The 25,899-nt window shown below is 42.0% G+C and overlaps 1 protein-coding gene across 2 annotated transcripts; it reads right to left on the bottom strand.

Moving 5' to 3' along the window:
- Nucleotides 1-4,661: 4,661 nt before the first annotated feature.
- Nucleotides 4,662-25,502, bottom strand: LOC119721262 (protein Wnt-6-like). 2 transcript variants are annotated; one of them, XM_038191252.1, is made up of 4 exons: nt 21,134-21,307; nt 19,611-19,840; nt 11,764-12,050; nt 4,662-6,313 (listed from the first exon to the last, which is right to left on the bottom strand). In XM_038191252.1, the coding sequence occupies exons 1-4, from the start codon at nt 21,262-21,264 to the stop codon at nt 5,837-5,839; spliced, it is 1,125 nt and encodes a 374-aa protein (XP_038047180.1). In that variant the 5' UTR covers nt 21,265-21,307; the 3' UTR covers nt 4,662-5,836. The 2 variants fall into 2 exon arrangements, with proteins under 2 accessions (XP_038047180.1, XP_038047181.1); XM_038191253.1 differs by lacking the exon at nt 21,134-21,307 and adding an exon at nt 24,207-25,502 and having other exon boundaries at nt 4,663-6,313.
- Between the last annotated feature and the right edge of the window lie 397 nt (nt 25,503-25,899).

Genomic DNA, 25,899 nt, shown 5'->3' with positions numbered 1-25,899 from the left:
GGGGAAAGTTGCTGGATACCTAGGCTTTTTAAAACCACTTCAAATAATCCCAAATTTAGTTGAATCTTCCAGGGAATTTCCGATCGAATGTGGATTGACGCGATAGCCTTGTGGCCTAGTTCGCTCATCAAACTACCCGCACCAAGAAGGTCTGAACATGATCACAATCTCATTTCATGTCGACGGTTTCCTCTGTGCAACTTCCTCCTGCATTTTTAAGGAAATTGGAAAATTGGCGCATTTCCTTTTCTTCCCTGACTGCAGGTATAGCCGCAGCTTGCTGCAGGGGATTGGTAGATGGCGGGGAGGGGGTGTCATGGGCTGACGTCACTTAGGCAGCCTGCCGAGTTTCAGCGGAATCGGAAAAAGACATTGAGGAGGATCGAATGGCAAGCGGGCGCAGAGCGATTTGAAACATGTTCAGACGTTCGACTGTTAACGATGCTCACGGTGCTATAGTCTGTCATGTATACAATGTACATGTAAATGCATAATTAGCTGATTTGTAATATTTCAAAAGTATCCTTGTTTTTGTGCAGCTAAGTCCAGTCAAAGATGGAAACTACATTGTACATACACTGTACATGTACATGCCCGAAAAAATTGTTGCGACGTGGCCCTTTTAAAAGTTCTCAGAGATGCAAGCCTGACGTCATATTGTGCAAAAGTTGCTTGGAAACTTAAAATAGCCCCTGACGCCTAGAACTAGAAGAGCGACGGGATTACAGAAGTAAGCTCTTAAACTAGGTATGTTAACACTTTGCCGCCATTGATGTCTATTAAACAACCGAAAAAAGGGTTAGCTAATTAACAACCCCCTAAATCGCTGATATAAATGGAGGTGAAACACGGGAAAGAAAAACACAAAAACATAGTTTATTGAATATAAAGGTAAATGTCATTTGGTTGACTGGATCAGATCCCGCCGGAAAGTTGCCAAAAAGCCAGACCCTATCTGGGTTATTCATTTCCCGCCAAATTTCCCCCCGCAGTTTTCCAATTGATTCGCCACGCTAAACAGACGGTACCGTGAATTTGTGCAAAATAGCCCGTCCAATTGATTGTAATAACCACCCACAAATCCAGCCGTGCGGACCACACAGAACAAGGACAAAAAAATGCCCGGACGGCGTTTTTCATCCCTAAACTACCGCAACAGTTTCACATTTCTGTTACTTTTGTGACCGCACATCGCACTCAACGGGATCCTGTTTGATTTCGCAGAGATCTCCGCTCGGCCAATGGCACACTGCCAAATCGATCACGTGCCCTGCAGATCAGACTGGCACGCTGGACCGCACACGATCTAAGTCTACCCAGACATTTTTTTTTATTACGTGACTGAATTCTGACTGACAGGAATAAGGAGAAAGTTGAGGTAGGTCTGGTTAAAGAAAAGAAACCCGGCAAAACCATCCTCTCCGCAACAAAATGCAATTTCCGCGGTGAGTTTACCCAAGGGAAGTATGGTAGACCGACACAGGAATAACTTCCAACTTGATAGTTGACAAGACGGATGACAGGCAAGGATTCAGGAAGCTATAATGCACAAGGTTCTCCGATCGCCCACGTACGAACATGGATGACGGATGAAAATTCTGACAATAGTTGACATGACAACTTCTAGAACGTCTACATTTCGCCTAAATCATGCAGCTTGCGTAGAAAGGACATAATCTCCATGCAGTCAAGGAGAGTCGATGAGGGGGCGTTTCTTGTTGAGAGGGGTTTTGCTGGGTTAATATTTTCACCACATTATACGGCCGAAATATGCTCTTATATGCAACAATCGCCCACCCATGCATGAACGCGAAAAGTTTCAATTTCAAAAATAGTAACAATTAACCCAGAAAAAGATTGAGCTAGGACAACATATTTTTTTATACTCATCCCTTTCCCTCAGCTCTATAAATTCGTGGATTTTCGGGGGGGGGGGGGGGAGGGGAGCGCCCCTTAGCGTTAAATGAGGTCCAGCCCAGCCCCCCCCCCCCCCCCCCCCGGTATTTGCTAATTTGGTTCTGGGTCCCTCAGTGGCTAAATAGACCAAGTTATTGTTTGGAAAACGTGATAGAATAAGTATATATGCGATACACGTAGTTCGTTTATATTTAATCACAAATGGACAACATTTAGTAGGCTCTGTACAATGCTAATAATGTCACCTCACGTCAGTGAACAGGACAAAGCACAATCCTCAAAGAAGAACCGATCCAAGCGAAGGACTTCGCTGTTTCCTGTTCAATAAACGAGGCGAGGTCGAAGTTAATGGTACACTTTCTTTAACACATGTAGGTACTATCGATCATGAGAACAGTTAATTTCAGTGAACAGGGCTGAGGTTTAAGTCCGCATTTCCCTGCGTCACATCCTATAGGCATGAGCTGCGCAAGAGGAGTCGCCGTTTGCTGTTGCTGATCAATGTGAAAAGAAGGTAGGTTAACGTGGACCCCGGGCGGTAGTCGCTGATAGACATTTCTAATCCTCGACCGTCATCCCTTGCCCCCAAACCGTTTCCGCGTTCCAGTCAGTTCTGGCGTCAAGTCATCACAGGGAACGGACAACAAAGATGGTGCCAAAGCACGTTGTGCACATCATGCGTGCCAACCACAATTATTAGGGTCCTTTCGAAATAGCACGCGATACGTACGCAGCACGGAAAGCAGAATTACGGATAACATCACCGTTTGGTTTAGTTATTTCATCTGGCCATGTATCTACATTTCAACATGTTGGTGTGACATTCCAAATTGCCGATAGTTTACCCTTTTAAATCAACAGTTTGCCATTGCTATTATAGCAATGGCAAATTGTCGATTTAAAAGGGTAGGCCTATTTGTTCAAGCCGCATATACATTTGTAGAATCTCCCGTTGCTGCACCATATCTAACGACGGTCCTAGTAAATAGTGCGTACCATTGCCAAACAGCTCATAAGCACGCCACAGATGGTATGGGGGCGCTGCTATGACGCAGGATACAAGGCGCCATCCCTCCCATCAACAATTCACCATCCCTCCGACCGACAGGCCACCCTCGCTCCCATCATTAAGCCACCATCCCTCCCATAAGCCACCATCCCTCCCTTTAACAAGCCACCATTCCTCCCATCAACAAGCCATCATCCCTTCCATAAACACGCTATCATCTTTACAAGCCATCATCTCTCCCATCAACAAGCCACCCACCGTCCCATCAACAAGCCACCATTCCTCACATTAACAAGCCATCATTTCTCCCATCACCAAGCCACCCACCGTCCCATCAACAAGCCACCATTCCTCCCATCAACAAGTCATCATCCCTCCCATCAACAAGCCACGTATGCACGTTTTTGTCGACATCCCTATGCATGTTTGTGTCGTCATCAGTACCTCTGGGGGCCACCGTTACTGTAATAAGGTCGGCCCTAGAGGTATGCATGTTTGTGTCGTCATCAGTACCTCTAGGGGCGACCATTGCTGTACTAAGGTCGCCCGTAGAGGTATGCATGTTTGTGTCGCCATCAGTACCTCTAAGGGCCACCCTTATTAAGGTCGCCCCGATAGGTGTGCATGTTTGTGTCGTCGTCGGTACCTCTAGTGGCGACCATTGCCGTTCTTAGGTCACCCCTAGAGATATGCATGTTTTCCGTCGTCAGTACCACTATAGGGGCGACCATTACTGTACTAGGTCATCCCTAGAGGTATGCATGTTTGTGCCGTCATCAGAACCTCTGTGGGTAACCATTACTGTACTAATGTCGCCCCTAGAGGTTTGCAAGTTTGTTTCGTCATCAGTACCTCTAGGGGCCACCATTACTGTACTAAGGTCGCCCCTAGAGGTATGCATGTTTGTGTCGTCATCAGTACCTCTAGGGTACATTACTGTACTAAGGTCGCCCTACACTGTAAAAACGGTGCTTAGGATTTAAACACATTTCTAAACACTTATTCTGTACCCACTTTTTCCACACGTTTAGCATCATGACATGTTTAGATGTCCTTTTTCTGTGACACGCATTATCCGTTTGACATGTTCAATGAATTATGTTTAGCATTTAAACACCTTCCTAAGCGCATTTAGATATACAATCCTAAGCACATGTCCAAAACGTAAACACGTTTAGTTTCACAACGTTAAAAAGTGGTAAACGTTTAGAATTGAAACACATTCCTAAACGTTTTAAACTCTAAACACGTTCTGATGTGTTTAAATGCTAAACACTGTTTTTACAGTGTAGAGGTATTCATGTTTTTGTCGACACAAACTCACACATGCGTACCTCTAGGGGAGACCTTAGTATAGTAGTGGTAGCCCCTCAGAGAGGTACTGATGAAGACACAAACATGCATACCTCTAGGGCGACCATTAGTGCAATATTCTGGTCGCCCGTAGAGGTATGCATGCTGGTGTCGGAAGGGCTCATTCAAAAACCACAATTACTTGAATTGCACGTGCGTTGAAACTCCTCCCTTTTCTCTCCCCCGCCCATTTGTTTGTTCTTAAAAAAAAAATTCCCGCTTTTGCAAAGAAACTGTTACAATTATTGTTTCCCAGCCCCCCCCCCCCCCCCCCCCCCCCAGGGCTTGTAAACCTGGATGCGCTAACAGATACATTCAAATTAAAATTGGATTATAACGTGTCCTTCGTTGGTTGGTGAATATTGAAATTATTTATTAATAAAAAAACATTTTCGCAGTTTGGCATTGAAAGAAACAAACAAATGTATTTGTTTTTTAACGGAAATCGCACCGTGTTCATTGATTACCATGCACAAACATTGAAACACACAATGAATTACATTTGGTTAAATCTGATGCAAATATATTACAATTGGAAATAAAAATAAGGCACTGTTGGTCATATTCTTCAAAGGCAAATTTAGCAAGAACTGTAATTAAATCCTTAAAAGTATTCGCCACTATTTTAAGAGACTCTGAAAGCATTTTAAATACATGTATAAGAACAATATACTTTAGACATTACAAAATTATATTCAGTGATATAAAAATATGTTACATCTTACAAAATTAGTATTAAAAGCAGAGTGATAGTAATCGCCTCTTTCATGTGTTTCTCTAAACATCATCATATGTACAGCTTTCACACATTTTCTTTTGAAGGGCCTGCGTGCCAAATGTTCACCAGTGTTAAAATAGTCGAGCTATTAAGATGTTTCTCTAATACTGTAAAACAATTGAATTACCACTTTTTTTTCAAATACTGAACGTATTGCTACTGACAAAAGTTTGCTGTATAGGCACTAGAACATAAGCCCGTGCTACGCACGGGAAGTGAATTAAAAATACGTTAAAAAGGCACTGAATAATGATTGTATGGTTTTGAGTTGGTGCTGGCAGTAGATCAGGTATATACGAGTCCCTTCCAGTATACTCTGTGGTCACTGAATACTTAGTATGGAAGAATGCTTTGTGTTGTTATTACTCTGCCAAGACTTCGGACCTAGTCTAGCTGACGGGAGACTACCATAACACAAAATGAAACACGCCACATTCGAAAAGACTGTGAAAATAAGGAAAGAGCAAGGACATGAATCGGCCAACGGGATACCAAAAAGGTTTGTTGGCGCGCAAATTTGATTTTTTTTTTCGCTCGTACCCACCGCCCTCTGCTACGGTGCTGCAGTGTCTTCATTCTGAGTTCTCACTGGACAGAAGGTTCAACCCCTTCAGCGTGCGCATGCGTCGCTCTCAGGGAATACTTTGGTAAGCTATCCACAATCCTTTACGTTCCCGCCACAAATTTGTTTGACTTTAATTAGAAATCACACTAGAGACTATAGGATAGGGCGATCGGTGCTAGCGAAGATATCGTATGCCAGTTCATCCCGAGTTGGTTCATAGGGCGCCGTAGCCGTTACATCTGTTAATGGTAGCTTGGACGGTGCAGTTGTCGCAATTCACCTCGCAACACCAGTGGAACCGACAGCGGCAGTTGACTTGGTAGACTACGGTCTCCTCCACGTAGCCCCTGCTGCAGCACAAGATGTCGCAGCCGCCTACGTCCATGGAGGTGCTGTTGCACCGCCGGCCCTCCGTACCCAGGGAGCCCGTCTTGGGGTTGGGCTCGCAGAAGTCCGGCGAGTCCATGGAGTAGACCAAGTCCAGTTCGGTCGGGGGTTTGATCGTCGAGTCCTCCGGAATGAGCGTCTCGCCGTCATTTCCGCCCGTGACTTTGGCCGAGCCTTTGTACCGGTCCATCAGTCGGGTGCCGGCCTCGCGGAAGGAGGGCATCTTCTCCCAACACGTCCTGAGAGTGCAGGAACCAGACAGGCCGTGGCACTTGCACTCTCGCCGCATAAAACGTTTGATCGTCTGCAACAGAGGAATACAAAATATTGAGAATATGCAAATGCATCACCCTTGTCCCATATTTAGCAGCTGCTTCCATTTCAAGAAAAAAATGCAACATTTAGACTGGTTTCAAGCTTGCTGTGTGCAACAAGGTACCAATCTGTAACACTATTTTAAGGTATAGGGGCCTATGTAAACACAGAACTCATCCAAATTGAAGATAGCAAAGTGACAATTATTGAAACATTAAATGACTACCGGTAGGCTTTGGGAACACTAGTTTTGAAACATTTTGTCTAATTTCAAAGGAAATGCTTGTGATGTCGCACCAAATTCGTTTCCCCCATGAACCGATATTAACCTAAGTTTCATTTTCCCTATTTAATCAATTAAAAAATTCTGCTAACTGTCGAATGATTTTTCGTCCCAACATCAATGCCCAATGTTCTCAATAGCCGCAAACCTTGGTCTGCTGGTAAAAAAAACCTGACCAGGAGAACCTCAGACAGGTTATTGCAGTGTGAGCGAACTTGAATTCACTAAAAGAAAGAGAGACTATGCTAAGTCAAATTTTAATCATTGTTTTTCAGTTTCAAATTCCAATTACAATAACACAAAGACAAGACAATTCCAGATCCTTCTATATTGGCTGCAGTCACATTCGGCTTTGGTATGTCCGTGGATATTGGACCACCAGAGAAAAAAAACAGGAGGAAAATCGTAACCCTTTCAAAGGGGTTGATGTCCGATCTAGAGATGCACGCATAAACGCAGGCGCCATTCGTATACAGGAAAAGCCAAAACAAATCGTAAATATCCAATTGGTCTGTCGGTACCATTCTCCCTCCTGCTCGTATTTCTTTTAACGGGAGATGACCCTGTCTCCCCTGCAGACCAAAGCTCTTGAAATAACCACGGAAATACGTCTTTCTCAAAATTGAATACCACTTCAGTAAGGTCGAAGTGAGAGTTTCGGAGTGGCGATTGCTAAGAACGAGGGATGAATTTATGGCTATAGAGCAACTGTCAATTTCGTCCTAAATTCTCGCCTGCTTTTTTTGGCACCAATATAATACGCAAAATTAGGTCATGTAACATGGTATATTAACAATTCAACTCATAGTAGAGATGAATGTGTAACATGATACTTCACAGAGGCCCAGTTATCTTAACAGTTTACAGTTTGTAGAACAACTAGACTGATTATGATGAATCAACACTTTTCATTTTTAAATTGATGTTTCACTTAAATGTTAGACATGGTATAAGTTAATCCTAATTCCCACATGCGGGCAGGTTTCCCGTTAAATTGATCCAATGTGCAGAAAAACTGAAATGGCATGTACTCCGTACCTGAACTTTGAAATTTAAAGGGCATCGATTGCCAACAAGTACACGTACAAGTACCCTACACAATCATCCAAAGCCCCTGGATGGTTCAGAAGGATCTTTTGGGGGTAAGGGCAGACCTTTAAATTGTTTGTCACTCCCAGAGGGGCCAGCTTTTGTAACTGACTCACTGACTGACTCATTGACTGACTGGTACTTGTGAATTAGACTTACATAAGTCTCACCTTGGCCCATAAATAGCTTTGCTGGTCCCAAAGAGCAAGCCTACAGTCCTCTTTATAGACCATTATCATGTTACGGCCATCTTGATTTTTTCCCCCATTTAAATCAACGTAACCTAAGCGAGGCTGGAAGGAAAAAATAGTCTGGTTCCTTTTTGCACAAAAATATCATTCAGTACTGTTATTGGATACAGGGAACACGACTGAAATGGTGGCAGCATGATAAAGGTCTATACAATTCTCTCCGACTGATTCAGTGATTGACTCACTGACTGTAGCTGTCACTTGTGAGTTAGACTTGCATCAATCCTCAACTTAGCCCACAATAATGACTCAGATGAATACCAAGAATCCATCAACCGAAATCAGTCTGGGTCGAGCTCATAGGCTTGCCTTGGCTTGTTTAACTCTCGTCAAGGACTTGGCATTGGATTTTGTCAAGTTGGTCCGAGCTGTGCACGCAGTAGCGCATTGTATATTGTCGACAGACAGTCCCCAGACATTGTCTTGTAAGGCGTGTTTTATTTATGACAACTTCCCAGGACCGAAAGTCTAAACAAACCCGCTCTTCGGGGAGGGGAATGTTGATGCCTGGTGGATACAAAGGCTTCGATCGTGCCACAATTCGGAGGGTAAATTACGAGACATTCAAATTGTTTTATAAGTGGCTGTCACGGACAAACCATCGGGGACTGACACTTTTTTTACCATCACAGTCTGAATTGGGGGGAAAAAGTCACACGCTCGATTGTGACAAATCGATGCATCATCGTGAATTGGATTCAGATGAGTTCTCCCAAAAGGTACAGTACGGTTTCGCTAACAAGAGTATCACGCAGAATGCCATTTTTAATTCAACGCCTTTGGTATATGTATACCCTAATCTATCCCTTTGCATGCACAGCAAGGGTCTATGATATGCGAGCAGATTTCGCCGATTAATTTTGCAAAACAACATTCAGCGGGCGCATGCTATCGGGTCTTCCCTAACCTGTTGTTGTATGACAAAAACATGGCATCCAAATTGACCAATCCACAGCTTAGTCCGCAATTTTGATCGAAATGACATCACCGATTCTAAAGTCAACTCTGATTGACTGGAGCGCGGGGTCTCATACAATTTGCATGTTAGGATCAGACGTTCTACCGTGGCTCTGCACGTCGTGGATGTCTGATCCTCAAAGTAGGCATGGACAACTGAAGGCGTATCTGTAATATTAACAGTATGAAGTGCGGGGGGGGGGGCTGAACCTCTGACACGCCCCTCCTCCCCGATTTTGCTCGATCTAGGTATAACCCCTTAGCCAAACCTCGCCCAATATATAAAACAAATCGTTGTTTCGGTGTGCTGTGTTAAAGATGATTGAAAACTGCGGCTGTATCATAAAGCATTGAATATCTTGTTTAAAAATGTCAGCCTCCCCCCTTATCTGATTTCTGGATCCGCCCCTGCATAACATGTCGTGGTCATTCTGTCTTTTGTTATCCTTGAGGGCGCCAATCCGAATCCGGAATATTTGTTCAGTACAGAGCATGCAAAGAGGGGCCACACTGAACTACAACTTGGTCTGATCTGGATAATTTAATGTGGAACAGGTCGGGAGCCATAAATTCCGTCAATACCCCGGTTGATTTGTGTCGACGAACTGAAATGTTATTTATGATAAACGAATCCCTCCGTAAGACGAGTGGCAAAAGTCGATGTTTAGTACACCGAACCCAATAAATTATTTCAATAAATAAAGAAAGATGGAACAGATACAACCAAATGACGATTGAGGTGCCTGTACTTTTACAAGTGCCGCTTTCCGATTGAAAAGAGAAATTTTAAAGAACAAAACTATTCACCCACATGTTGATTTTAATAGTGTAAACTGAGGGAGAAATTTGTTTGTCAACGGTGCTATAATTTCACCGAAATGCCTGGAAGAACGCTGACGTTTAAGTATACGGATCCTCCACATTATAGTGGAATGAGGGGGAATCACTCTAAACCCATTTTCATGACCTATATAAAAAGCATTAAACTGTGTCAACTCAACTAATTTGTATTCTCTAATCTATTTCCACTAGTCCATCAGTTTGTACCAAACATGAACGAATCACACAAGATGATGGGTGGCATTTAGATATGTATGGTCTTCAATTCGATTTCTAATCGAGATATCCATCTGTTATCTTGGTACCTCTGGAAATAGATAAAGGCCCTATCACTATTGGAATTGAGATGTCACTATTTCAGGATTATACGATCAATTTACAAGCCATAGACATAATAGTACGATTGTACTGAACTACGACACACCTGTCAAAAAAGTCGCTGTCCAAATAGAAAGTTTCCGATTTAGCAACGAACCTATATCATGGCAACTGTGAACTGTTTTGAACTAAGCTCCACTTTTTTGGACGCGGTATTTCAAAAGGAAGTGCTCCAAGATGACTTTGTCTTGGTTACAGGTATCAAAACAGAAACAATCTTCAATACAAAAGCTCACCAGAAGATGCTACATGCTCACAACAAAGTACTTTATCGACCAATTTACCCGATAAGTACATCTGTCCAAATCGGTATGAAGTAGCTTTTGTGCTCGTTGCAAAAAAAAAGGCCGACTTGTTTTGAAACTGCTTCAGAATCAGGAGAAAAATGGAGTTTCTGTGCTATGAGAGCTTCCCTAAGGAGGATGTTATTTCGAAGCACACACCCTAGACAAGTGAGCACTTCTCAATCCCAATAAAGATCAAGTGGCTCGGAATGTTAATCCGGAAGATCCTATTAATACGATGGGCAAGACACAAAAAACAGCCATGCTGTCTTTTTTGATCGCGGACAAAAACTCTCGAGATTTTGTGTTGTGAATGAGTGCCCAAACAAACAGAGCGGGTTGCGAAGCGATACAACATTGTGTACAGAATATGGCAGGTGATTCCGCCCGATTATAATCGGTCAAAAGAGTTGTAGGTTTTTGGAGAATTGAACAAGGGGAAGAATACCTGAGCACGTGGAGCGTTTCGCTTGAAGTTGCCGCGCTCCGAGATGGATTTTTGTGGGTGGCATTTTCGATGAGTGATTTGGGGCAATGTGATTCAACTGATAAGGATGAACAGTTTTATTATGCAGTACACTTGGCAGGCTTTTTCAATTGATAATTCAGATCAATTTATAATCATTATCAACAAATTTATCTCTCTTTTTTTGTACCAAACATGCTTTTGCATACACCTCTTATTCAATGTGATTGACCAAAATCAGTAGAAGAGTGTACGATCATAGAGGGTACCAAGGAAATTAGACAGTTCAATTTTGAAGTTTAAAAAAATATGTTGTCGGAATCGGAATTTCGCAGTCGGAATTTCGAACTGGCTCATTGTATTAAGGTGACTTCTCGTGCTCTTCAACAAATTCGATTTTTTTTTTCTTCAAACGAAATTGTTCAACTTGTATTTAAACGAAACTTGTTCCCAGTGCCCACATTTTTTATTCGAACATCGCGGCGGGAACCAGTCTGCCCTGCAAGAACTGAATTATTGTTGGGCCGCAATTCCAAAAATGGACATTATTTGATACAATTAAGTTTTAAGCCGTCAATTATCATCGCATTGTCTGTAAATAAGTATTGGTAACATATTTATTCTTAAAATTTTCAATAATTTAACAGAAAATGGATGAAAGAATTTTTAAAAAACGAAGAGGAGGTTTAGTCACAGGACTAACAAAAATTAGTCATTTGAGACACCGTTCAGGATTAATTTTAATTAGTCAAAATGACAAACGTATTTTTACAGTGTTTAGGCTTACCTTGTCCTGTTTTCGCCAGAAAAATCGCAATAAAATAAATCCGTTTTAGAAAATAGCACTGACAGTACATGATTTTTTTTTTACAGACGATGTCTCATACTTACCATTCGACCTGCTTCGTTATTGTGCAGCGTGATCAGTGTTTTCACGTCGCTCCGTCTCCTAATCTGGGTGTCCATGAACTCCTTGGACTTGGTGTAGCCGAACTCGATGTTGTCGCCGCAGCCACCCCACTCCCAGCTGCCGTCCGGCCCGGGGCTTTCGCTCGTCGTGGTCTTGGTGCTCTCGGCGCATCCGCACTGGAGCAGGTCGCCCAGGCTGCAGGCCTGGGTCACAGTGAAGGCAACACCGGACGCTGTGATGGCGTTGGCCAGGGCAGTCTCCGGAGTGTCTGAAGCGACAAATCCAATCAATTTACAACATTGATTACATTTATTATCGATTGTTTTTATCCATTATTGCAGTGGCTTACCTGTGGTCCAGGAGGGTGTTCATGAGGGGACACTCACTTTTTTTATAAATCATTTTTGCCCTCCTCCAAAATTGTAAGGGGGGGGGGCAAGCTAGTTATTGCACTGCATTATTCACCTGACACAAGGGCAGATCCAGGGGGGCCAAAGGGGGCCACGCCCCCCCCCCCCAAAAAAAAAAAACGAATCCAATTTTTTTTTAGTGTCTTCGCAAGTAAGGCAGGCAATGAGTACACCACCATCTTTTCCTAAAAAAACATTGGTTAAAGTGGTCAGAAATTGCCTCCGATCGCACCACAGAGCATCTAGAATCCAAAACATTTTCGTTGCACTTAAGCGAACCCCACGCCGTTATTTTTTGGACACACATTTTGGGGACCAAAATTTGTTTTGCCCCTCCCAAAAAAATTTGACCTGACAAATTCCTACAATTACAAAGCTTTAGGGCGGGTTTTGGAAGTAGTACAATTTGAAGTTCGATCCATTGGGGCGTGGCAACTTTCACCCACAAAAACATGCTACCCCCCCCCCCCCCAAAAAAAAAAAATGAAATTGACAGGAATGTATGTCAGTGATATACTGCAATGTGTGAACAAAACTTAACTCTCGATATAATTATCACCTCTTTAAGTAAGTCACAAACATTCACAGTTTAGATAATCCATAAACATGCCTATTTTATTACAGATTGATAACGAGCGAAACGAGTTCACATCCAAGTGGGGAAAAAATCACATGTTGAAATAATAACACAGTAGGAATGCATAGAAATGCAGGAATGTGTAGAAATGAAGATATTTTTGGTGCAAGTCCAAAAGAAGGGCCTTAAATTTGCGAGACACGGGACGGTAATGACCCATCGCGGAGCGAAACAACACCGGGGAGGGGAAGTCGTTTCTCCCCGGTGACAAGACGGTACGTCATCGGCCAGGCTCGGCCGCTGACAGACGAGGAACACTGGTATGGACAATTCCATTACTGCAGAAAATATGCAGAGGGAATGTTGTTATTAAGGATGCATATCATAGCTGGCTTGGTGGTCTGGAATCTCATGATACTGGTTTCTTTGCAGACGGGGAGAGATCCTATAATCCGGGTTTGTTTTGGGTTATTAAGAAACGAAATGAATCGTGAAATGACCTGAAATCAAAGAGTTCCAACTCTAACAAAAATAAACATATGAACCTACATCAAGGATTGCGTGTAAAAAATTTTCATTTTTTCCACGAAGATACCATTTTACGATTTCTTTAAACATTAGGCCCCTATTACCATTCTTTCAGTTTTAAATTTAAAAAAATAGTTCTAGTTATTTTTTTTGAATAAAGATAATGTATGAAAAAATTCTTGAAACTGAATTTGAAAAAAAAATTCTTGAAAAAGACAATTATAGTTAATCCAAAGATGTTACAGATCCCGATTCAACTTCTTGGAGAAAAGAAGTTAAAGGGAATGTACATCATTGGCTTTTGCTGTAATTTTCAGAAATGAACTATTGGAGGGGTTAGTATAATAGATCAAATATTGTTACACTGACATGTTTGAAGTTTTGTGTTCGGGAATGCTGGAAAAATCAAGAAAGGCAAACATGTTCAAGTAATCTGGTTCCCCGACTCCACTAAAGATGAAACGGATCAATTTATAGATGCTGGAAAATTGTAAGGTAAGGCAACTAGTCTAGCTGGCCTGCACCCGTTCATGAACATGTAACCAATAGCAAACAAAATTTAGTACATTTGGAGCAGTAGTTGAAAAATAGTTAGGTTTTTCCAACGGTGGTCGGCCGACCACCGCTGGTAATGTATACAAAAATACCATTTTCTTGAAAATGACTTCACACCAGGTGCCATAATTTTACAAGATGCTTTAGACTGTCATTTACCAACATCCTTGTAAGGTTTTTCGTAACAACTTGGTAGTTTTATTTTTCGATGTTTGCAAATGTTGTATTTTCCCTTTAAACAATGGAGAGGTGATCCCGTGGGGTGGAGATGAGGGATTCCCCCTCCCCCTCCCCCTCCCCGAACAAAAGCAGCTAAATATGTCTTTACTCAAATACTGATTAAAACGTAGTATAATGTTTAAATGGGCCAGCCTTTTGATATCCAAATTCATTCCACCTTTGATGTGGTATGGGTTGTCAAAGCCACGATAACAACCCTAGCCACAATCAAACATGGTCCCCAACATTTCATAACGTGCATTATTATCGGCCGGTCGTGACAAAATAAATAAATATTGGAAGTTTTTTTTTCCTTCCTGGCGGCCGCCGACCATCGACAGGCCGTGGCCCGCGCCGCATGCCCGGGTACTAGGGGCTGATGACACACCGGCGGGTTTTCTAGGTCAACACGCGGCGAGAGCCCGTGTCACCGGCAACAGTGAACACAGCGTGAGGGGGTACGGGTCTGTGGATACAGTAACAAATCCACAATGTGCCTCCGGGCACAATCAGCACCGCAGTGAACTTGGAGTGAACTACACGCACCGTCCGATTGGGCCTATCCATACGTCTGGTCTGGCCGGTGAAAGCTTAGAGCAATGCCCTTCAGGCCCTGGTTAAGTGTTTCGTGGGCCCTAAGCACCATGTTCCGTTATAGCCCTGCTACTCCCCCCCCCCCCCCCCCCGCCACCGACACAAAATTCATGCTATTAAAGCACAAAGCACTGTACAAATCAAGCCAGGGCAAATTGGTATAGGTCCAAGCTCTAAAAGCCTGTTGACATCAAGGGCGTGGGGATGGTACATACATTGTACATGTGAGTATCTTGATCAGACCTAATGCGAGTGCGAAGCCTAACGGCGTGGGGCTCAGGGCCCGCTTGAGGGCACCATGTAAAAGGGAGGAACAAGGCGGCACCCTAAGCCCTGGCCCCCGAGTGGCCAGTAAGCGTAAGTGAGTTATTATTTTGAAACATATAATAAACATTTTACAATATACATTTTTATTTTGCCCGGTACAATATTGCATACTGCGTTTCTTACATCAGTTGGAAATTGCGACATTAATAATGGTACAGACATATTGATCGAACGAAAGTTCGTTTTGATTATAGTCAATTATTAAAAATTCATTGATTTATTACATAGACCTTTGTTTTGTTTTTAATACTTCCGTAGGCCTGCCGAGCAGATGTAAATATCAAACTAAACCAAAGTTTTTAAAAAATATAGGATACAAAAAATCAAAAAGTTATGTGCTGGCCAAGCTTTCAGGGATCGGTCTGAGCCATAACAATGCCCCAGCCAATCCCTTAGTTCTCTTCCGGGCTCTCGGGGGTCCCGACCAATACACACTTCCTTCCCTGTCCATCCATGTAACCCCGGAGGGCCAGTCACCATGTAAAAGCAAAGAGCTAAGGGAGGAACAGGGCGGCACCCTAAGCCCTGATCCTCCGAGTGGACCACATGCCCTGAACCTGTACGAAGGCGCCAACCTGGAACTCACGGACAGTACCAGCCGCAGTGCTTACCGATTAAGCTAAGGTACAGTTGGTATTTTACGACGGGAAATTAAATCCTTTATAGAAAGTGCCGGACAGCGCGTGTTGAAAACTAAAATGACACGTGCGGGATCGAACCCGCGACTCTCCACTCGTGGGTCAGCAATTTAACCACTAGGCTATTTCACTAGTTACAATTACGTTCGAGTTTAAAACCTAAGAACCATTCATTGTGTTGGTTTCAATTGTTGACGGGTTATTTTGACGGCGCAGTGCAGTGTGACAATTATAGTTGCGCTCTGTTGCGTAACTTATTGTATGTGTGTTTTTTAAACGCCCAGTTCCTCTACTTGGCTCTCGATCTCGTTTGAATTAAGCAACCCCCTTAAAAATAAAAAGTACCCTTTAAAATGGGATTGCTTCAGCGCCCTCACCCGCTCAAAATATATTTCAATGTGGGATATTTCAGTTATACACCAAGCGGTCAATGCTGAGCTACATCACAGTGCAACTGCAAACTTGCTGCCGACCAAAGGGACGCGTGCAGCTGACACGGATCTGAGTTCCGTAATTGCCAACAGATGATTCGGCGCGCGAAGTATCCCACTCGTCTTGTGATATGCTGATGTTGCTGGTATGCTAAGGTCAATCCCCTTTTTTCCCATCATAAGTCATACTGGAAATGCCTGCCAAATAATTATCAACTTTTCGGAGGTAAACAAAGACGGGGCAGAATTACTAGAACAGTGCGTTAGGCATGAAATCGCCCACTAATAATGTGACGTTATTATATCGATTTAAACCAAAGTCTCGACGCTTCACAATAATCACCCCGGTGTTCCCGAGTGGAGAGAGCGTATCATAGTAAAATGTCTTGCTCAAGAACACCAGCATATGTACACTCGACCCCCCAAAAAGTCCCCCTTCCAATACTTTTTTGTCTAACTCAAAAACTACTGAGCACCTCTCGCTCAAATAACGACTTATCAGTACAGAAATTCCTTAGCAATCCAGCCATACTCTTTATTTGGCCCAAAACAGTGATAATTTGTACGAATTTATGCAATTTATGACAAACGATACCGAAAATAGTTGCACTTGTGTATACGTGCAAGTTGTGGTTCACACTTACCTTGCACGTATACAAAAGTGCAACTTTTTTCGGTACCATTTGTCATAAATTGCATTATTTTGTACACATTATGAATGTTTTGGGCCAAACAAAGAGTATGGCTGGATTGCTAAGGAATTTTTGTACTGATCAGTCTAGTTTGAGCAAGATGTGACCAGTAGTTTTTGAGTATTAAGGGGGACTTTCTTTTTTGGTTGAGTGTACTTCAGTACGGTTCCCTTCGAGGTAACAAGTGCCAACAATATCTAGTTGTTTTATCTTTCTCTTTTGCCTACTGCTCACCTGAGAATTCAATGACACTGAAAACACTACAAAATGTATAATTAGGCCTATATCGTTACCTTCTAAAAGAATTGCTCCGATTATTCTAGTGCTGCTGAACACGGCTGTAAACCTCAAGAAAAAGTCAAGTTAAAAAAAAAAATTAAAACAAAAGATTCCAACATAATTTTCCTCAAAGATTATAACGCAAGACAAACGCGCGTGTTGAATAAGTTTCTACCATGCACAATGCCATGTAAACGGGTCCCAAACTCAGAAACTCTATGGGAGCCTATAGTCTTGTCTCCAGACTCAACAAGACGATTACACGCAACCTCTGATACGAGACATCAAGGCCCCAGTTCAAGGTGGCCGCATCCTCGTCACGAATGAGGCAATGAGATTTCCCATCATCGCAGGAAGACAAGATACCTAGCTGATAAGGCCTGAGGTATGCTGGAATCATAGCAAAGCCGAGAGAGACATCCACACCACAAAGAACCAACATGCGTCACGCCAAGAAGAAACATGGAGACTCTATATCTTATATGCAGGAAGTGACCTTGAGGAACGGGCACAGACGGAAACTTGCAATCCACAATTCAGTCAATTTCGTTCACGAATTAGTAATCCGTATTTTTTTTTATACTCACTCAGATATTTCTACTCAGATAATACTTATTAACAAAAGATATTAATGGTACACACAACTTCGTCGGGTAATTTGTCAACATGATGTCTGAGATGCTGACGCTTTACACATTTTTTTGATGAAATTATAATGAAATATGTAATTACTTTTCATTTGACAAAATAAAAATGTATTCAACGTCGTCATCTTGATTTTGTGCCGGATATATTTTCCCACGGTGGCCACTAAGTGACTTTACTCATATACATGATAAAGCATCAGAGTTTTTACCTCTAGTTAGACTTCATAGCCCGGTGGCTGTCCATCTGTCTTCGATATCAATTGTGCATGATCCCTTTAAATCCGGGCTCTTGATTTACTTCATGATCACAGCAACAAGAACAATGTTTTCTTTGTTAAGATATTCGGAAGGGAAACCACAAAGCATTTCGACTCATATAATTTCGGTTTTGTGGCTATTTTGGCAACTATAGTACAGGGCAGACGGACATTAGGTCATTTGAATTCTTAAGAAAAAAATCCGTAAAAAAAAGAAAATAGAAACGGACCAAAATAGACCAAAGTCAACAAATAACACCCCAATCGTCTCTCGGCCAACTTATCAGCGGGCCGAAAGAAGCCAACTTTATATGGTATCAGCATCAACAGCAGCTTTTGCCTTGAACTCTGACGAACACGAAAGGTCGTCCCGAAAATTACAAACATTCCGGGGTAATTTTCCCGAAATTAGGAAACAGTGCAGGTCACGCCCGGGCCCAAACTCGCGCGTCTCCGTGCAGCACCGACTTGGCTGGCGGGCAAAAAAAAAGTTGCAACTGTTGCGGAGCTGAAGGACGTAGGCAAGACAAATATGCAATAATGAAATTACGCAGGCTTGGGAAAACGGACGTGGCGTTTGTGGGTTCTTATACTTCCCCTTTTCGATGTAACGATGGGATGCAATCTTTAAATTCATGGCAAGTGTAAAGCATTTACTAGGAAAAGAAAAGCATTGGGTTTCTATGATTTTATCTCATATTTGAGATTTTGTTTGATGTAGGGCCTACACATCAGGCATTTTCTTGGTTTTTGTCATGGAAACTTAAGTCCTGTCTAAATCTGCATTTGAGGGTAACACTCGTACTATTATTGTTGAGTATAGTGGGTTATTAACAATAGAACGTATACCTTTGGGGAATGCACAAAACCACTTTACTCTGGACATTCATTTAATCAAATAAATACATAAACAAAAGGCAAAAAGAGATGGATTCATACACTCAACAAAATAAATAGTCAGATTTGACTAGAAACCAGTTAAAATTGACCAGCCATTCAGGGTCAGCTGGGTGCAACTGAAAACCAGTCAATCTGACTAGAATGTCCCAGTCAGTATTGAAAAATAGTTACGCAAATAACTAAAATTGGAGTCAAATCCAACTACTTTTTCTAGTCGTACAATGAAACTTTGCATGTTTAACTAAATCTTAGTCAATTTTCAACAACTGGGAAAAACAATAATTTGACTAAGTTGTTTTTAGAGTGTAATGTGCCACAAAAGAATCACAATCCAATTTTAATTGTTAAGAGGCCATAATATCGGACTGGTAGTCTGCAACGATAAAATAACTGATTGCGAATAAGTTAAAACATTCAGAATACGAAATTAACTGATATCAATTAAAATGTAATTAAAAAAATAATGTTTTAATACACGCTGCTTTTTCATTTGGCAATAAAACAAACTGGGCTTTCGATTTTGTCTTTTACGGCCGGTGTGGCATGAAATTTGGATTCGTGAAATACGGGCCCATTGGATGTACTGCGCATGCCTCAGTAGGCAGTGTACAAGAAAAGGTCACGTGTTGGAGCAAGAGTCCATATAAGGTAAAATAGACCAGATTTCATAGGAGTAATTATAAGTGTCACATGACACCGGCGGACTGAATCCAAATTTAGGATTTTGCAGGTTAGATTTATATTTTGTCCATGTCATATTTCACTCCCTCTTACCTTGTTTGAGGATCTTCACGAAAGAGTTCCCCAACATGGTGCAGTTCCAGCGATGGTACCGCAACTGGTACTGACACTCCTTCATGGCCAACCTCGTCCCCTTCACTACCTCGTCCACGATCTCGGGCTCCCGCCGGCAAATGTCATGCTGTTTGTTGCCGCTGCCCCGGAGCTTGCGGGAGCGTCGGCAGATGCTGTTGGGGTCGAGGTTGAGGGGACTGCCAACGGCCCTGTACACAATATAATTATACACAAAGGAGAACATGTGTCATTATGGCTGCATGAGCAACTTGTACGGTTGATGAAAGAATACAACCCGAACTAACGACCGAATTACCAACAAACAAACACACCGACCAATCAACCGACCGACTGATCAATTGAACTCCACTATTTTGAATTCCGTATAATTCAAATCAAGGCTTCTTTTACTTACTGACTGACTGACCCTTGTGATTCCGCGCAGTGCTATCGTATAGGATTACCCGTAACGTCAAATGAATGGGCTACCTCTGACCCATTGTGTATGACCACATGCATGACAAGACTTCCAGTTAAAAGCCATTCTGAATCAATTGAAAAGGATGTTATGTGCTCTGGGACCGGCACTATACTAGGCTCGCCTTGTCTTGTTTTAATCGAAACTTTAAATGATCTCCATCCATTTAGGTCCAAGAATCCCGTTCAGGTAAATAAAGAATTATTATTGACCTCAAAAATATACCACCTCCTTCACTACAATCATTCGTGGGTATGTGTTGATAGGTGTTCCAAAAGAAGTCGATTAGTTACATTACTTTAGTCAACTTATACATAACAGAGCAAACAAGATGACAGATTATCTCATTAAAAGTTTATGCTGTGCTGCCATTTTCCAGAAAAGTGGATTTTGGTAACAATTTCCAACGTGATGGTCGGCCGACCATCGTTTGAAAAAAACCTGACGTTTTTCGAATACTGTCCACAAGTTTACCAAATGTAATTAGTCCATATTGTCTTTGTAATCGGTTACACATCTGTGGCGTAAGTGGGTGCAAGCCAGCTAGTCTGGTTCCCTGACCAGACAATTTCCCGACGTCTACAAATTGCTCCGTTTCGTCTGACGTAGGGTCAGGGAGCCAGACTACAAGAACAACATTTTTTTCCTAGCATCTATGAACACAAAACTTTAAACAGGTCAGTGTAACAAATATATCTGGCATAAAATACTAAGTAAACCCCAATTACATCCATATCTGAAAATGACAGCAAAAACAAATGTATATTACCTTTAACATAAGCATTAAAACCGAGATTTTCCCCTTTTGTGGTGAGTATTTGAGAGAACAAAAAGGAAGGCAGTGGCTTAGTAATAGTACCGAGAGACTAAAGCTGAATTGCCGTTTGGAAATCCGCCAATTTGCATCCGTTTTTCTTGGCACCAATAAGTTTTGAAAATGGCTGCATCCTTGTGTCACCCCTTTTCAAATCTGTATACCATCGATGCACGCACCAACCCCTTTCCCCCAGCACGCCACGCCTACCTGGACACAGCTACACGACCCCCTATCTCCGCCTCTGCAAAGCAGCCGTGAAATTCGATTTTACCCAGGCCCAACTTCGGCAGCTGATATGTGGGGGGGCTATGATGAGTCAGTTGTTTTTGAGTTGCCATAAAACGGCAACCACCGATGACAGAAATTGAGCAGACTGGTTTCCGGAGAAGTATTATATTCAAGCATGACCGCCGCATTATTGCGTAAGGTCGTCAAATACGCCACACCGCTTGTGTTTCTACTTCTTGCTAAAACATAAGCCGTTATCATTGGATTAAACATTGATGCCCGTTGCATTCACTTGGGTCATGAAGCTATCATGCTTGGACGCATTACCTGATACAGAAATGAATTTATGTATCTCTTGTGATTTCTTTTTATTTCGAGGGTAGCAATTTTCTTAATTCATCCCTTATGCGAGACATGGGTAGAATGACTCACCGATTCGGGATATGCCCAAGGCGCTAATATTATGAATATCATTTCATTTTCCATGACATGGAGTGACGTTGCAAATAAAGTGAGATAAGGTACAAGTTGGTTACTGTCATGTGTCTAATACTTGTTGAAAACCGTATGGAAAATTTGACTGCTATGTTAATCCATGGAGGAAAAATAAACAGGTAATCATAATTTTGTAATAAATTACATGTAATAAATTACATGTTACGTGCATACCACGTTGGCCTTTCATCTTCATTACAGATCTTGACTTCATTAAACGAATATGAATCAGTTCTATATTTCTTCCTTTTCCCCAAACTTCCATTTAAGGAATTAAAGACAGATATAATGCATTTTAGGATTACGAATTTTGAAAACTATTAAATTCCAGAGGGAAAAGCGTAAGTAAACTTGTCAGGATCAGTGCTCTCAAGATCATGTTAAAATTCTGAATGAGAATTATTTAAAAACAACAACAACAACAACAACAACCCAAATTAGTCAACAAAGAAACAAAAGAGCCTGAAAAAAAAACGCCACATTAATTTACTGGATGGGTTATCCGTGACGGATTTCTGCAAGGAAATGACCAAAATAGGGAGAAAAAAACAGTGAGTACGAGCATGGTACGAGCAAGACAAGTAACTGAAAGAATTTTTCAAAACGAACAGACACCGACCCTCCAGATCTTGTGTTTTAAGAGCCAGTCTTACTTTTTCTACAATTCATGAATATGATACATGCCATTTTTAAGACCCACCAAAAGTGCACACTGCACCATCCGATCAACCGGCGTGTTTACCATTTCATGACTTTTATGTCCGCCTGCTGTGTATTCCATTTTGGCACTAAAAAGAGACCCGCCACCGCTATAAAACTAATCTGATTTGATTACGGTGTTGTTTCCTTTTTATATGACGCCGTGAAGTTGTTATGGTAATTTTTAAAGTACATGTACATGCCAACAGACAAAGGGGTAAGGCTGCAAACAATGTCGCCTTGGGTCCCCAGAGACCGATAACTTTTATGGCCCCGGCTCCAAGGCCCCCTCCCCCCTTTCCTCCGACTGTTATCATCAGTTGACGTGCTTGTGAAACCGCGGTGAGATCTATTATACCAGGCCTTGATCTATCAGGACACCGGAGAAAAAATAATTTCGAAACATTTTATGGTTTCCAAAGTGATGCTAAACGGCTCCGACGTTGAGCTGATCGCTGCTGATAATCAACTTAGCATACATTTACATTCACTGTTTGTTTTTAAGTTTGGAGTTGATGATAGTGCCATTGCCGCCTCACGGAGTCCAGAAAAGCAACAAACGTTAAAGCCGAAAATATCATCTACCTTGACTTGAGCTTGGGCCAGGGGCCGATAGGTTCTTATTATTAAACCCAGTCCAAGTAGAAGCAATAGTTTATCTGTTATCCTTGAACGTAATCAGTGGAATTTATAGCGTAACATCAAAAAAAAAGGACAGCAAACACACTGTGTTACACGACTATAATTTACAAGACCAGTCACGAAGCATCTGATTGCTGTTTAACAATAACATGACAAGTGACAACAAGCTTCAACAATAGGCTGTCATTTTTTTCCTTGAACACTTTAAAGAATATCTAATGGATGGACAAACATCCAACAAAAATAACACAATGAGAGTGATCAAAGATACAAATGAGACTACGGATATACCTGAAGCAATAAATATTTAAATATCAGTTGTAAAGAAATAACCGTATGATTGACACAACTTTGACAAAATGTATTGCAAGTTATGAGAGCTGATTCCCAATGCTGTGACTTGCTGTCTAGACTGTCCTGTCATGATATTCTTACTCACTGCATGCAGACTCACAGGTATAATACCTGCGCAGTGTGATACCGCTTTATCAAATTATGACAAAGCCTTTTGTATTCAGATCACAAATCACTGCTGGGTTGTCTCCGGGATCTTAACGAAGTTTTTCCTGGAGTTTTATACTAGAATACCTTAGAGAAATTCCTTGAACCTGAACCATGCACTGCTTAGGATTTGTTTATAATTTGGCAGTGGAGTGATACTTTTGTTAATATTTCTGCAATTATTCACCATGATAAATATTATTGAAAAACACAACACTACAAACAAACAAAGTTCCTGCTTTGAACGTAATAGGGCAGATATTAGCATGATTAGGGGGAGGGCTCGAGAACTCTACTTTTTGTGTTGGAACACCTTATCTCAGTATCCTGCTAACTGCCCGTGTTAGCTGTTCTAGAGGATTCTGAGCACAGTTGAAGCTGTTGAAGTGTCCAATTTCTCAAACCAATTTTAAATCCAACAGGGAAAATGTTCAGGATTGTGTGTGCATGCCGCAAAAAACTGAGGGAATAGTACATTCTTTCTACTGACATTGCCAACAGTTTTGGGAGATTTCAATCAAAAGGATCATAAAATGACCATAACTGTATTCCTCCATTTTTTTCATTTTTGGGGGGATATCAAATACGCATTTAGAACGTATTTCTTAAACTTGAACCGAAAACTTCGTCTGCTTTAGAACACATCGGCAAAACAAACCATGATACATCATTTAGGAAGAACTATAAATGAACTGATAGGCCTACATGTACTCACCACCAGAGTCCGATGATATTTGTGGGCAGAATGAGAAAGAACAAAAGACCCACGACGAAACTGCTGGAACTACGCACCATCATTCTCAAAATCTTGAAGTGCTTGCGGAAGTCCGGCAAACTCGGCCGACAAAAATCACAATTAAGGGGACTTAAATAGAACAAAAAAGTGGGACAGCGTTTATCGATACTTGATTTCTTCGAGGGGGGATATATTTGAGCTGTTGCAGGCGCACCGCCGAGCTTTTCTTGACTTGTCCCCCGGTCAGTGATCCAGCGCCGCTCCGGAACGGTGATCAATCTATCGGCGGGAGCTAGGGGAACGGTGCGCGGTGGGCAAGGGAATATCCTCCCGGTGCAGTCTCGCTCAAGTGCTGACAAGTACCCGACCGACTTCGATGTAGGGCCCAAGCTTCAATTTCAGAAACTCGCCTCGATAAATAGCACACGAAGCTCAGATGTGACACGCACACTCGGCAATTTAAAATCTCTTCGTTGGAGTTTAATTTACTGTCAAATTAACGGTATGGCAATGTATGGAGACTGAAGAATGTCCCCGGGAAGTCGGAACTGTCATTCGGCCGTCAACCGTCCAAACTCAGTTTTGAGAAGTTCCCTGTCTTTTCCAGGCTATTTATATTCTCATTCGTAAAGTTTGTTTTCTATTTCGAACGATCATTTCATTGAAGACTTCCGTTATCTTGTTGGTTCCACATGTTGAACAACAAGTCAATGGGTTACACGTGGCCAGATACCGAGTACTTGACGTTTAATCCATCCGCCCTCAGCTGTCCGGTCTCCATCAAGCACTGTTCCGACATCTCAGTCCATTCTTGAAGCCGAAGAAGTGGCCTTAATTCGCGGCTGAAATACCTTGGCAACACACCACACAAACTCAACTCGAGTGGGTTTTAATTTTTGTCCTCCGCCTTTTACTTCGGTGTGAATCGCATCATAAGTGTGGATTTCACCTGACGAGCGGTACTCTTACAAAAAAGAGTCGCCGCTGAGTTGTGTTAATATCCCGCCACCTATTCGCGAGTGTTCCGCTACTAAACACGGTCGGGGTTTTGTCCTATCCACGGTATAGGTCGACTTTTCTCAAGCCGTTGCGTCAATCAGCACATTTCAATGCTGGGGCGAGGTGGCCCGTGCTGACCTTACGTACTCCATTTCTTGACTCCGAATGAGTCGGTTGTGATTTCTTTCTTTTTTCTCTCTCTCTGGACTGATGGGGTTGTCTGTAACAAACTGCTGTTGAATTTCCGAAGTGACTGAAGTGATGGCTCCCTAGCTAGACACGTTGCCCGAAATAGCCACTTCCTTTTTTTACTACCCCGATCATGCTTTGACTAAAAGGGTAAAAAATATAGTCGTGTCTGAAATTTCAGACAACTTTTATGCACCTTTTGTTGATATTACGTTTCTATTTTCGTTTTATGACCTGGAGCATTCAGTGACTTATTTCTCCATGAAATATACATGCTACAAAGGAAAAGAAGTACATGTAGGGCCTACATAACTTTTCAACATGGAATAAAAATGCTAGTCTGCACTCTAATAAGAATAACAGATCAAGCGAGCGATGATTTGAAATCGTAGGGATCGAGGTTGACCCATGTACGTCATGGTACAGGAAGTATCAGTGTTTAAATTTTTGTGTGCTGGTCCCAGAGGGGTCAGCTATAGACCTT

This window comes from Patiria miniata, unplaced genomic scaffold (genome assembly GCF_015706575.1).
Source record: "Patiria miniata isolate m_02_andy unplaced genomic scaffold, ASM1570657v1 HiC_scaffold_13, whole genome shotgun sequence".
NCBI lineage: Eukaryota > Metazoa > Echinodermata > Asteroidea > Valvatida > Asterinidae > Patiria > Patiria miniata.
This window is presented reverse-complemented; position numbering and strand designations above follow the sequence as displayed.

Excerpts from the sequence above, each read along its gene's own strand:
- LOC119721262 (XM_038191252.1), bottom strand. The coding sequence starts at position 21,264 with ATGGCAACTCAAAAACAACTGACTCATCATAGCCCCCCCACATATCAG. Across the intron at positions 19,841-21,133 it reads GGTCGTGTAGCTGTGTCCAG|GGCCGTTGGCAGTCCCCTCA; the intron begins GTAGGCGTGGCG and ends TATTGTGTACAG. Across the intron at positions 12,051-19,610 it reads CGTGAAGATCCTCAAACAAG|ACACTCCGGAGACTGCCCTG; the intron begins GTAAGAGGGAGT and ends TTGTCGCTTCAG.